Source organism: Pongo abelii, chromosome 21 (genome assembly GCF_028885655.2).
Source record: "Pongo abelii isolate AG06213 chromosome 21, NHGRI_mPonAbe1-v2.0_pri, whole genome shotgun sequence".
Lineage (NCBI taxonomy): Eukaryota > Metazoa > Chordata > Mammalia > Primates > Hominidae > Pongo > Pongo abelii.
Genome location: NC_072006.2, coordinates 39,755,192 through 39,769,105, shown reverse-complemented (window position 1 = coordinate 39,769,105; position 13,914 = coordinate 39,755,192). Strand labels below are relative to the sequence as shown.

General features: G+C 51.6%; 1 protein-coding gene across 19 annotated transcripts in view; it reads left to right on the top strand.

The window, feature by feature from the left end:
• Positions 1–13,914, top strand: part of LOC100938343 (fer-1-like protein 4) — a 53,086-nt gene that overhangs the window by 6,325 nt on the left and 32,847 nt on the right. For 13 of the 19 annotated variants that reach the window (XR_008517139.1, XM_054542209.2, XM_054542208.2 and 10 more), the window contains exons 5-20: positions 487–578; positions 763–804; positions 1,123–1,293; positions 1,746–2,106; positions 2,310–2,372; positions 2,454–2,538; positions 2,798–2,957; positions 3,076–3,259; positions 3,347–3,533; positions 4,160–4,521; positions 4,841–4,949; positions 5,142–5,313; positions 5,400–5,520; positions 5,972–6,072; positions 9,307–9,394; positions 9,468–9,584. Coding sequence is in view for 18 of the 19 variants with exons in the window: in XM_054542209.2 (XP_054398184.1) it covers positions 487–578; positions 763–804; positions 1,123–1,293; positions 1,746–2,106; positions 2,310–2,372; positions 2,454–2,538; positions 2,798–2,957; positions 3,076–3,259; positions 3,347–3,533; positions 4,160–4,521; positions 4,841–4,949; positions 5,142–5,313; positions 5,400–5,520; positions 5,972–6,072; positions 9,307–9,394; positions 9,468–9,584 (2,415 nt within the window). In the remaining variant the exon portion in view is untranslated. The remainder of the gene's footprint in view (positions 1–486; positions 579–762; positions 805–1,122; positions 1,294–1,745; positions 2,107–2,309; positions 2,373–2,453; positions 2,539–2,797; positions 2,958–3,075; positions 3,260–3,346; positions 3,534–4,159; positions 4,522–4,840; positions 4,950–5,141; positions 5,314–5,399; positions 5,521–5,971; positions 6,073–9,306; positions 9,395–9,467; positions 9,585–13,914) is intronic. The other 6 variants (XM_054542216.2, XM_054542211.2, XM_054542207.2 and 3 more) reach the window with 5 other exon arrangements.

Genomic DNA, 13,914 nt, shown 5'->3' with positions numbered 1-13,914 from the left:
TGGAAAGGTTGGTGGGGCCAGACCAGGCAGAGTAGTGAAGGCCACCTTAAGGGATTTCCAACAAAAATGAGAGAATTTTGGAATCCTGTTGGGCCTCAAGAGGTAACTTGCGGCTAGGCACAGTGGCTCATGCCTGTAATCCTAGCACTTCGGGAAGCTAAAGCAAAAGGATCATTTGAGCTCAGGAGCTCAAGACCAACCTGGGCAACATACATAATAAGACCTCATCAATACTAAAAATGAAAAAAAAAAAAAAAAGAAAGAAAATAAAAAAATAACGAGGAAACTTGCCTAGTTACTTAGTTCTTAATAGGTTATGAGTAGTCTACATTATTCATGATCAGAAGGGAACCACAAGGCACCACGGATGCTGGCCAGAAAGATCTCTGCCGCCTGTAGTAAAAGGCATTGGCATTGTCCTTGGGCCTCTCTTAGACCCAGGGCAGTTAGAGGGGGGGCCCTAGGGGATACTGTATCTGGTTTTAGATCCAGGTGGAGCTTGACCTGAAGTACCAGCCCCCAGAGGGCGCTATTGGAGCCTGGTCAGAGGAGGAGTTTGGGGCACCCATCCAGGACAGGTAATCCCCCCAGCAACTGAAGCAAGACCTGGTGGTCCCAGCCCAGGCAGACCCTGGAAAGGGAGAAGTAGTGCCCAGTTCCACTCCGGATCTGCCGATTCAGTGACCCTTGGATGTGTGCTGAGCAGGTGCCACTCTGTAGTCAGGAAAGTTCCTCTTAGTCCTTTCATTTATTTTCCCCCAGCTTGGAGTTAATCGTCCCCAATGTGGGCTTCCAGGAACTGGAGTAAGTATGTGGGGACGACCTGGAGTCACCGAGGTCAGTCTTAGAGTTAGGAGCCAATGATATGGGGGCAGCCCCAGGGTCTTCGGTCAGAACTGAATCAGTTCCAGGGTCAGAGGTCAGTTCTGGAATTAGAAAGGTCCCAGGGTTAAGAGTCTGTCCTGGGATCAGTGAAGTCAGCCACAAGGTCAATAACTGGTCCTAGGATCAGTGGGATCAGTTCAAGGGTCAGGGGTCAGTCCAAGGCTCCAGGAAGTCAAGGGATTGCCCGGAGATGGGTGATGGGTTCCAGGCATGTTCCTTGAGGGCCTTTCCTATCAGGCCTGGGGAGGCCCAGCTGGAGCGGCGGGCAGTGGCTCTAGGCCGCAGGCTAGCTCGAAGCCTAGGCCAGCAGGACGATGAGGAGAATGAGCTGGAGCTTGAGCTGGAGCAGGACCTGGATGATGAGCCTGACGTGGAACTTTCTGGTCTTATGTTCAGCCCCCTCAAGAGGTAACTTGAACCCATGGCACACCTGCTCCCACACCCATCTGCCCTCACAAACACAGTCCCAGGGTGTGTGGAAAGGGTAGATTCTCCGGTCACTTGCTCATAGGCATAGACACTGCCATGTTCATACACATAGTTCCAGTGGCTCACACATATGCAGGGGATGAAAGCTTGATGAGGGCAAGATTTGTCTCTTCACTACAGCATCCCAGATGCTTGGGACAGTGTTAGCACGTAGTAGGTACTCAATAAACCTCTGTTGCATGAATGGTTTCGGGCTCCAGGAATGAGTCAAATTCTGGGTGTAGGGTTGAGATGGAGGCAGCAAGACATGACCTGAAGGACTTGGAATCCAAAAATTCAGAGAGAGAGAAAACATCATTCCCAGCACCAAGCAAGTGTGTGCGTATGCAGGGGAGGGAACAAGTGAGTGCTAACCTTAAGCTTCTCTCCAGCCGCACCAGGGCTCTGGCCCATGGGGATCCCTTCCAGGTGTCCAGAGCTCAAGACTTCCAGGTACAACTCTTTTTTCAGGGCCTAACCCTTGGGAGTACTTCCTCTTCTGGCACGCACGTTCTTTCCCTCCACCCAGGCAGGTCTGGCTTCCTTTCCTCATCCTTCTGTACCTCTCAGGTGGGAGTCACAGTGCTGGAAGCCCAGAAACTGGTTGGAGTCAACATTAACCCCTATGTGGCCGTGCAAGTGGGGGGGCAGCGCCGTGTGACCGCCACACAGCGTGGGACCAGTTGCCCCTTCTACAATGAGGTGGGTGCCACCACAGAAGAGGGCGAGCCTGACAGAATGGGAGGGGTTGATGTGAGAACTATTCCCAGAGGGGGTGCGGCCTAGGTGGAAATGGAGCCAGATGCTGGCCTATGGGTTGGGGTTGGGGGGTTGCTGATCCAGGAAAAGGTTGCAGTGAGAGGGTTGGGGGTGCGGGAAGGAGGGTCTTCTGAGCAAGAGACCTGGGTAAGCTGGCGGGAGCCCTTCACATCTAACCTCTCATCCCTTCAATTCAGTACTTCTTGTTCGAATTTCATGACACATGGCTTCGCCTCCAAGACTTGCTGCTGGAGATCACGGTGAGTGGGGTAGGGATGACCAGTGTCCTTCAGAGAAGGGGGGATGCGAAAGCTGCAGGACTAACACCACCTTCCCCCCAGGCTTTCCATTCGCAGACCCTCCCCTTTATGGCCACCCGGATAGGCACCTTCAGGATGGACCTGGGCATCATCTTGGACCAGCCAGGTATGGAATCGTCCCCTTATTGAGACTCTGCACGGACAAGGGCCCTAGAGATTGACCCCAAGGTGACTCCGCATGGACCCCTATACACTCACTTCGGAGAGGGCCATCTCTTGGCGGAGGCGAACTCTTGGCACTTCCGCCCCTCCCTGCTGAGCCAGAGAAGCCCTGGCCATTGTCCGTCACTCCGATGACAGCCTCACGGCCACCCTGTGCGCCCCGCCGGTCGCCCCTTACCCCTGGCTCGCCCCTTCGCCCTTAGATGGCCAATTCTACCAAAGATGGGCTCCGCTGCATGATCCCCAGGACACCCGCGCCGGGACCAAGGGTTTCGTTAAGGTCACCTTGTCCGTGAGGGCGCGCGGGGACCTGCCCCCTCCAATGCTACCCCCGGCCCCAGGGCACTGTTCGGACATCGAGAAGTGAGCCGGGGTGAAGTGGGGAGGGGGACATGGATCCGAGTGGGTGGCCGTGGGGCGCGGATAAGGGGAGGGGCCGAGATCCCAGTTTCTCCCCCCAGCTCGATGCCCCCTCCCCTAGGAACCTGCTCCTGCCGCGCGGGGTGCCCGCCGAGAGGCCGTGGGCGCGGCTCCGCGTGCGCCTGTACCGCGCCGAGGGGCTTCCTGCGCTGCGCCCGGGGCTGCTGGGCAGCCTGGCTCGCGCCCTGCACGACCAGCGCGTCCTGGTGGAGCCCTATGTGCAGGTGTCTTTCCTGGGGCAGGAGGTAAGTCCCTCCAGGGCCCACGGCGCCGCGGCTCCGGCCCCGACCCCGCGCTGATCTCCCTTCTCCTGTGTTTAACGCCACCTTCAGGGCGAGACGTCGGTGCGCGCCGAGGCGGCGGCGCCCGAGTGGAACGAGCAGCTGAGCTTCGTGGAGCTCTTCCCGCCGCTGACGCGCAGCCTCCGCCTGCAGCTGCGGGACAACGCGCCCCTGGTCGACGCGGCCCTCGCTACGCACGTGCTGGACCTGAGGCGGATCTCCCATCCGGGCCGCGCGGGTGAGCGCTTCTGGCCGCGGCAAATCCGGCCTCACTCGCCTTGGTCCATAGGGCGCCGTAGGGCCCATTCCCAACCGCAAGCCCCATCCTCGCGACCCCGCTCCGCCTAGGAGGGCTGGTCAGCCCACAAAACAAACTGCTTCAAGCCGCCCCCAGACTGTGAACCCCACCATCGGTTTGGCTCCGTTGGCAAAATTCTGACCACAGCCGCCTGTCCAGTAACCAGCCCAGTCCCACCCTTCTACAGCTGTGCACGCGCTGACACTGCCGGTCCACTCCTTTCCCGGACCCCCAGGCCTGGCGGATCGCCCGTAGCTCCGCCCCAATCCCGACCCCGCCCCAATCGATCCCGACTCCGCCCCCAGGGCTCAGGCTGCTTCCCCCGAGCCCAGGCTCCCGCGATTTCCAGCTCCTTGGGGCGCTGAGCTGTTTTGGAGGCGCCTCAGGTCGTGTTCCACAGCGGCGCGTCCGCAGCTGCTGGCCAACTTCTTCCCTTTCAGAGCAGCTCACCCGCTCCCCTGCCCTCACGCCCGAATACTTGGAGGAGATCAGGGTGAGGTGCGGAGATTTACCAGCACTCGCCCTCCCCGCGCTCCCCTCCAACACGCTGCTCTTGTTCCCCACAGCGGGGTTTAACCCTACCTTCGGCCCGGCCTGGGTGCCCCTCTATGGCTCGCCCCCCGGCGCGGGGCTCCGGGATGGTCTTCAAGGTCTCAACGAAGGCGTTGGCCAAGGCATTTGGTTCCGCGGCCGCCTTCTGCTGGCTGTGTCCATGCAGGTGTTGGAAGGGAGAGCTGAACCTGAGCCTCCCCAGGCCCAGCAGGGGTCCACGTTGTCCCGGCTCACCCGAAAGAAGAAAAAGAAAGCCAGAAGGGATCAGACCCCAAAGGCGGTTCCGCAGCACGTGGACGCCAGCCCCGGTGCCGAGGGGCCTGAGATTCCCAGTGCCATGGAGGTGGAGGTGGAGGAGCTGCTGCCGCTGCCAGAGGTGGGGGCTGGGGGGAAGCAAACGGGGCGGGGTCACCTCAGCTCTGGAAGGTGGAATCCACTCTTAGGCATTGAACACCACGACAGGGGTCTCAATTTGGGGGCCTGGGCGAAGAGTGAGGTGTGTGCCCACATGTTGTGGGAGAGAGGACCCATACCCAGGGCCAATGCTGGGGCCGCGAGGAGGCAGAGGGAGTAAGAAACATGCAGTGACTTCCAAGCCTTGGTCGCACTTCTTTCTGTGGGCAATGCGGCCAAGCATAGTCCAGGCTGTTCCCTGGGAGAGTAGGCGCTGACTCCAGCCTGATGGCCTCCCCCAGAATGTCCTGGCGCCCTGTGAAGATTTCCTGCTTTTCGGTGTGCTCTTCGAGGCCACCATGATCGACCCCGCCGTGGCTTCCCAGCCCATCAGCTTCGAGATCTCCATTGGTGTGTGGCCTAGCCGAACCCCTGAGTGCCATGGGTTTGAGGGAGGGCACTCTCATTTCAGACCTTGGAACCCTGGAAGGGGTGTTGACTTTCAGTAAGGCGTGGGTTCTGACTTCCATTGAGGCAGAGGTGGTTGAGGGGGGGTTCCAGCCCTCAGCCTGGCACCCAGTGACCCTTGCTGCTCCGGGGCAGGTCGCGCAGGCCGTCTGGAGGAGCCATTGGGCCGAGGGTCCAGGGCCGGGGAGGGAACTGAGGGTGCAGCTATGGAGGCTCAGCCTCTGCTGGGAGCCAGGCCAGAGGAGGAGAAAGAGGAGGAAGAACTGGGGACCCCTGCTCAGCGGCCTGAGCCCATGGACGGCAGCGGGTGAGTGCTGCCGGTGGCTGGAAGGGGTGGTTTGGGAGGTCTCCAGGAGTCCAGAATGCCCGCGAAGCCTCCTCTCCATCTGCCAGGCCGTACTTCTGCTTGCCTCTCCGTCACTGCAAGCCATGCGTGCATGTGTGGAGTTGCTGGGAGGACCACACCTGGCGCCTGCAGAGCAGCAACTGCGTGCGCAAAGTGGCTGAGAGGCTGGTAAGGGCAAGGCTGGCGCCCACAGGGAGAGACCGGGCCGTAGGGACGCCTAGGACACTGCAGCCTTTGAAGGGAGCTCTGCAGTGGGGCTAATGGGCAGGCACTAGAGAGCCAACACCTTGTTGGTGCAAGGCCAGGGGGGCAAGGGCCAAAGAGCACAGCTTCTGGGCGAACTGAGGATGCCAGGAGTTGTGGGAGGACAGAGTTTCAGAATTGGTGGACCCAGGAAGGGACTGGATGAAGGAGATGGGTAGAGGTACTGCCGGTGGGGCCGCACATTTGGTGGAGCCAGTAGCGGGCTAGAAAGATAGAGCCATCAACCTGGTGGAGCCAAAGAAAGGCAGGCCAAGAGGTGTGGTCATGAGTAGGTGGGGCCTCGGGAGGGAGTGTGGTCTACAAGAGGTCTGAGTCAGGGAGCCTCAAGACTCTGACCCTCTCCCATGTTGCACAGGACCAGGGGCTACAGGAGGTTGAGAGACTGCAGCGCAGGCCGGGGCCTGGCGCCTGTGCACAGCTCAAGGAGGCACTGGAAGTGCTGGTGGCTGGGAGCAGGTGAGCTGAGACCCACCCCTACTGCTGCCTGTACTTGGGCCAACTCCAGGGCAAGGGAGACTCTCGGTGGCTGTCTGGACCCAAGGGCGGCTTGCAGCTGCATTTGCTCAGCACCTTACAGAAAAATGAGAAGACAATTATTCCTATCCAGGGAGCTGATGAGATTATTGGGGGTTAGGCTTCCCCTGATTCTCTGGCACCTCAGCTGTTTTCCATCTCCATAAGTTCCCTTTCCCACGCTCCTAGAGGCTTATCCCGTGTCTCTTTTCAAACCTCGCCTCCTTTCTTCCACACTTGTTCCTGCTAATCACCTTCCCACACCCAGTCTACCTCCTTGCCGGCTTCTGCATCCATCTGCTCTCTTCCTTTCCTGCTCCAGTGACCACAGCTGTGATCTGGATTTCATCACTGGAGGAATTAGCTCTGTAATTGTCAATTTTCTCCCCTTCATCATTGATTGGTCCCTAGTTGCCAGGTCATTGCTGTAACCACATAAACATGTTCGGCCAGGTACGGTGGCTCACACCCGTAATCCCAGCAATTTTGGACGCTGAGGCGGGCAGATCATTTGAGGTCAGGAGTTCAAGACCAGCCTGGCCAACATGGTGAAACCCCCGTCTCTACCAAAAAAAATACAAAAATTAGCCGGGCATAATGGTGGGTGCCTCCCAGCTACTTGGAAGGCTGAGGCAGGAGAATCACTTGAACCCGGGAGGTGGAGGTTGCAGTGAGCCAAGATTGTGCCACTGCACTCCAGGCTGGGCGACAGAGCGAGACTACGTCTCAAAAATAAACAAAAAAACAAAAAAAATGTTCTAGTTACTTCCATCTTTGACCTTCACTACTGCCCTGAATTCCATTACCTGCTCCAGGTACTTAAGTGATTTTCAGATCCTCTTCTCAAAAGGGTTCTTTATTTGATAACTATTTATGGCACTTACTATGACAGACACTGTTTTAGGCACAGGAAAATCAGTGAAAAAGCATTCCTGCCCACAAAAATCCCTGAAGTTGGCCAGGCACAATGGCTCATGCCTGTAGTCCCAGCTACTTGGGGGAGGCTGAAGTGGGAAGATCTTGAGCCCAGGAGTTCAAGGCTGCAGTGAACCATGATTGCGCCACTGCACTCCAGTCTGGGTGACAGAATGGGACCCTGACTCTAAAAAAAAAAAAACCCTGAAGCTTATGTTTGGGTGTAGAGGTTGGGGATGGGTGGAGACATGTAAAATAAGCATGTAAACAGAAAAATACTAAGTAGGATAAGTGTTAAGGAAGAACACGAAGCAAGGAAGCATTAGAAAGAGGTACTGCAATTTCAGAAAGGGTGTGGAGGGGAGGCCACCGTGAAGGTGACACGAAGATGGAGGAGAAAGCCTGCCTGTAATGGTGTTCCAGGTGGAGGGGACAGCATGCCTGGAGTGTTTGAGGAGGAGCACAGAACCAGTGTGACTGCGGCAGTATGACATAGTAGAAGAGGCTAGAGGAGACCGGGGGAAGGAGGATGATGGTGGGGAGGGACAGATCCTGTGGGAGCCTCACAAGCCCTTTTAATGACTTTGGCTTCTTCTCTGAGTGAAATGGGGGGGCAGTGAATGTTTTGATAAGGAAAAAGATACACTCTAACAAATAGATCCTTAAAAGGGATCAGTGGGGGAGGAAGCAGGGAGATTAGTAAAGGGGCTGTTGTGATAATCCAGGTGACAGGTGGTGATGAACTGATCTAGGGGATGGTTGCAGTGGAGATGGAGTGCTGTGAATGGATTCAAGAGAAAATTTGGAATTGGGGGTGATACCTCAGGACTTGCTAAGATTTTGGCTTGTGGGCTGGGCGTGGTGGCTCACACCTGGAATCCCAGCACTTTGGGAGGCCAAGGTGGGAGGATCAGTTGAGCCCAGGAGTTTGAGACCAACCTGAACAATATAGGAAGACCTTGTCTCTATGAAAAATACAAAAGTTAGCTGGGTGTGGTGGTGCACACCTGTAGTCCCAGCTACTCAGGAGGCTGAGATGGGAGGATGGCTCGAGTCCAGGAGGTTAAGGCTGCACCAACCGCATACTTATGCAAGCCAAAATCTTTTTTTCAGAAAAAAGAAAATATCTGTTTTCAATAGAAAACAAAAGGAGAAGGTCTGATGGAAGCAGGGATGAGGTGGGATCTGAGGGAAGGCAGATAGTAGGAGCTCAGTTTTGGACATGTTGACTGTGAAATTCTTATTGTAAGTGGACATGTGCGGTAGGCAGTTAGCTATATGAGTTGAGTTCTGGGGAGAATTCTAGGCTGGAAATGTCAATTTGGGAGCTGTCATTATGTAGATGGAGCTGGATAACAGCATTAACAGGGCATAGAAAAAATCTGAGAAACTGGAGCGCTCCAGCATTTAGAGGCAGGGAGGAAGCAGGGACTCAGCCAAGGACCCTGATCAGGAGAGGCAGTGAGGTAGGAGGCTGTAGGTGGTCACTTTTTTGTTCTCACCATGCTCAACCTTTCAGTGTCAGTAGACACAGTTGTTTCACCATGTTGGCCAGGCTGGTCTCGAACTCCTGACCTCAGGTGATTCACCGCCTCGGCGTCCCAAAGTGCTGGGATTACAGGCCTGAGTCACCACACCTGGCCAGATTCTGGATATTTTTTGAAGGTAGAGCATAAAGAATTTGCTGATGAATTGATGTGGAATAAGAGAGAAAGAGCAGTGAGAGATTACTCGAGAGTTCTGAGGTGAAATAGTTTTTTTTTTTTTTTTTTGAGGGGGGATCATTGGAAAGTATGCATTTGGCTTGGGCACGTAATGTTCAAGCTATACGTTAGCCAATCTGGTGGAGACTAAACCACACCATCGCCATCTGAGGCTTCAATGTGCTTAGGAATCCCCTAGGGCATAAACGCAGCTTCTGATTCAGCAGGGCCTGGGGTGGGGCTGAGGGCCTACAGTTTTAAATAGCCTGCAGGTGATACTAGTGCTGTTGGTCCATGGGCCACACCTGGGGTAGCCAGGGTAGTAGGTGGTTAAGTATTAGCGAGCTCTGGCGCTCAAGAGCAAGGCTGGCCTTGATGATTTTTGGGAGTGGTCCAAATAGAGATAGGCCAGCTTTGCAGGAGAAAGGGTGCCTCTTCAGAGCCCAAGACTGAGAGGGCTATGAGGCAGGCTGGGGGTGGGAGGTCAGTGGCCCCAAAGTCAGCGTCCTTCTCCTTTCCTTTGACTCCTGTCTGCTGTGCACATCCCTGCTCACTGCAGACAGTTTTGCCGCGGCGCCGAGCGCAGGACGATGACCCGGCCCAATGCCCTGGATCGATGCCGAGGGAAACTCCTGGTGCACAGCCTGGTACGGCCTCAGGAAGGGACTCAGGGGCGCCTAGCTGGGGCCTTCCGCTCATGCTGTCTTTTTGCCCACCCAGAACCTTTTGGCTAAGCAAGGACTGCGACTTCTACATGGCCTGAGACGGGGCAATGTGCAAAAGAAGGTGGCTTTGGCCAAGAAGCTCCTGGCAAAACTGCGCTTTCTGACTGAGGAGGTAATGCCTCACCCACCCCATCTTCCTACCTTGTACACCCTTTTCCCTAAGCTTTTGAACCATTCCAGAGGCCTCGGGCAGGTGTGACGTAACATTTTTCCTTTGGAATGATGCCAGGGCTGGGACTAATTGCTGTGGGCATAGGACCAAGATCCATTTGCAGTAGCTAAGGGTGAGGACGAGAGTTCTAGAATCCAGCAGAGACCCAGGGAACATTCAGGATTTCTTTGGATGAAGATTTGAGAGTAGGCTGCCTTAAGCATGACCTCCCTTGTCTGAAACACTGAATATATACATATATACATATATATATATATATAACATACTGTGCTGCTAATGGGTATGTGAGATGTTCCCAATGGGTTGTAATTAGAAACAATGCTTCCAAGACCATTTTGGTACATGTCCTGGTGCTTTTCTGTGGCAGTGGTTCTCAAACTTTTTGGTCTCAGGACAGGTCTCAGATTACACCACTGCACTCCAGCCTGGGTGACAGAGAGGGACTCTATCTCAAAAAAAAAAAAAAAAAAAAAAATGGAGATGGGGTCTTGCTGTGTTGACCAGGCTGGTCTCAAACTCCTGAGCTCAAGCAGTCCTCCTGCCTTGGCCTTCCAAAGTGTTGGGATTACAGGTGTGAGCCGCCATGTCCAGTCAGAAAAATCTTCAGGTGTTGACAAGCTGTCAAGCTCACAATGGCAGATACAAGATACATACTTTTTCTGAAATTGTAATTTTATTCTGCCTCCTGGGTTCAAGTGATTCTCCTGCCTCAGCATCCCAAAGTGCTGGGATTACAGGTGTGAGCCACTGCAACCAGCCAAGTTGTAATTTTCACTTGCTTTGTTTCTGATTCTAGGGGGAAAGCTTTCATTCTATTAAGTTTGATGTTAGCAGTGTTTTTCATAAATTCCCTTTATCAGGTTGAGGAAGTTCTCTTCCATTCCTGGTTTTGTGTTTTTATTGTGAAAGGGTGTTAGATTTTATCAAACTTTTTTTGTGTGTCTATTAAGATGATCATGTTTTTTTCTTTTTTGTTCTGTTACTGTGATGTACTACACTGATTGATTTCCTTAGGTTGTACTATCCTTGCATTCGTGAGATGAATTCCTTTTATCAATGGTGCATATCCATTTTTTTAATATGTCATTGGATTTTCTTCAGGACTTTTGCATCTGTGTATTTATAAGGGATATTGTTTTGTAATTTTCTTTTTTCTTTTTGATTTAAAAAAAAATACTTAAAAAGTAGAGATGGGGTCTTCCTGTGTTACCCAGGCTGGTCGCGAACTCCTGGGGCTCAAGGGATCCTCCATGCCTCGGCCTCCCAAAATGCTGGGATTACAGGCCTGAGTCACCACACCCGGCATGTAATGATTTGATGTCTTTTCTTGTGATTTCTTCATCTATCTTTGATATCAAGGTAAAGCTGGCCTCATAGAATGAGTTAGGAAGTGTTCCCCCCTCTTCTATTTTTTGGAAGAGTTTGAAAAGAATTGGCGTTAATTCTTCTTCAAGTGTTCGGTAGAATTCACCAGTGAAGGCATCTGGTCTTGACTTTTTTTGGGAAGTTTTTGGCTGCTGAGTCAATCTCTTTAATTGTTATAGATTTGTTCAGATTTTCTATTTCTTCTTGAGTCAGTTTAGATAATTTGTATTTCCAGGAATTTTATAACTTCATCTTAGATAATCTAATTTGTTATTTTATACTTGTTCATGGTATTCTCTTATAATCCTTTTTATTTCCGTAACATTGCTAGTAACGTCCTCCCTTTCATTTCTGATTTTAGGTATTTGTGTCTTTTTTTTTGTTTTTTTTTTTGAGACGCAGTCTCTCTCTGTCACCAGGCTGGAGTGCAGTGGCGCAATCTTGGCTCACTGCAACCTCTGCCTGATTACAGGTGTACGCCACCATGCCCAGCCAGCCTAGTCTTTTTAAATTTACTGTTTTGTGATCTAACATATGATGTATCCTGAAGAATGTTCCATGAGTGCTTGAGAAGAATGTGTACTCTGCTGTTATGATGGAGTATTTTGTATGTGTCTTCTAGGTATAGTTGGTTAGTGTTGTTTTAAGTCTATTTCCTTAATATTATGTATAGATGTTCCATCTGCTATTGTAAGTGGTATACTGAAGACTCCAACTATTGTAGAACTGTTTGCCTGATATATTTAAAATTTCTATTATTTCCTTTTGGTTCCAGTTTTCAACTGTTTGCTGAAATTACCCATCTTTTAATTCTTGTGTACTTTCCTCACTAGATCATTTAGATTTCTATCATTGTTATTTTAATATGCTTGTCTAATAATCCCAAAATCTGGGTTATCTATGCGTCTACTTCTGTTATTTCCTCTTGACCATGAGTTTTGCTTTAACTCCGTCCTATAATTTTGTTTATCATATGCCTAGATTTTTGTATAAAACAACATTAGTGACTAAAATAATATATATGTCCAGGAAATGGCATTTCTCTTCTTACACTAGGCATTTCTCTCCTTACTCTAGAGAGTGAGGACCAAGTCATTATGCTTTGTATTTGAAATGGGCTTAGTTGTGAATTTGGTTTGGTTCAGTTCACTTTGGGCTTCAAATGTTTTTTGAAGGATCACGATTGTCCTTTGATCCAGGCTTAGAACTGAGAACTGGCAAGATTCCAGAAATCTGTTTCTTGTTCACACCCAAACTGCCAATTCTCCAACTCTGGGTAAGCTTTCCCTGCTTTACAAACCACCAACCAGGTGTTTGGGTTGCTGGGGCATTCTCTGTGCTGTTTGAGTCTGCTTCCTTTCCTCTGCGCCTTGTTAGTCCTGCTTTCCCTCCTCTGGCCTTTGGAGGGTCTCCACCTTACACTGTAAAAGTCTAGAATGCATCAGAAGGGTTCTCTTGGCTCTCCAGCTGAGCGTGTAGCATCTGATAGCTGAAAGCCTAGTGGGGGAGATTTCTCTCAGCCCTCCTACCTCACCCTCAGCCTTCAAAAGATGAAATCCCAGAGGACCACTTCTGGGTTTTTTAATTCTCTTCCCTACCACCTCCTTCTAAGGGTGGTTACTTTGTACTTTTTTGGTTTTTTTTTCGAGACAGAGTTTCGTTCTTGTTGCCCAGGCTGGAGTAGAATGGCATGATCTCAGCTCACTGCAACCTCCACTTCCTGGGTTCAAGCAATTCTCCTGCCTCAGCCTCCCAAGTAGCTGGGATTACAGGCATGTGCCACTATGCCTGGCTAATTTTTTTTTTTTTTTTTTTTTTTTTTTACTAGAGATGGAGTTTCACCATGTTTGTCAGGCTGGTCTCGAACTCCTGATCTCAAGAGATCCCCCTGCCTCAGCCTCCCAAAGTGCTGGGATTAGAGGCGTGAGCCACAGTGCCCGGCCTACTCTGCACTTTCAAGAAACTTTACATGCCTCAGAAAGATCTCAGCTCTCCTTCCCTGTTCCCAGCTTTCTGCATACCATACCTTAGCTCTAGGCAAGGATCCATAGGAAAGAGTTTGGAGGTATAGAAAGATATATTTTGTGGCTGTGGTCCCTGGGATTCTCATCTGGCATGCTACCTCACACATAGTCATTAAAAGTCTCTTAAAAGTGGGTAGTTTCTCCTTGTCCTCATTTCTGATGTTCCTTTTTACTACTGCTGTTCTGCCAGAGGTGGGAGTAGCAGCTGGAGGTCTCTCCTTGATTATGAAGAACTCATCATTTTCTGGAGTTTAGTTGATACAGGTTTCTTTGAATCCCCATTTCTCTGATGTGTTTTTTAAAATACGATTTTTAGTCTGGGCAACATAGGGAGACCCCCATCTCTATAAAAAATAAAACTAACGAGGCGTGGTGGCAAGCACCTGTAGTCCCAGCTACTTGGGAGGCTGAGGCAGGAGGATTGCTTGGGCCTCAGGGTTCGAGGCTACAGTAAGCCATAATTGTGCCACTGAACTCCAGCCTGGGCGAAAGCGAGATCCTATAACCAAAAAAAAAATTGTGTGTGTGTATAATTTTACAATTTATTTGGATAATTTTGGTTGTTAGGGTGTAAGTCTTTTTGTTGTTGCTGAGACACAGTGTGGCTCTGTCGCCCAGGCTGGAGTGTGGTGACGTGATCTTGGCTCACTGCAACTTCCGCCTCCCAGGTTCAAGCGATTCTCTTGCCTCAGTTTCACTAGTAGCTGGGATTACGGGCATGTGCCACCATACCTGGTTAATTTTTGTATTTTTAGTAGAGATGGGGTTTCACCATGTTGGTCAGGTTGGTCTCAAATTCCCGACCTCAGGTGATCCGCCCGCCTTGGCCTCCCAAAGTGCTGGGATTACAGATGTGAGCCACTGCGCCAGGCTGGGAGTGA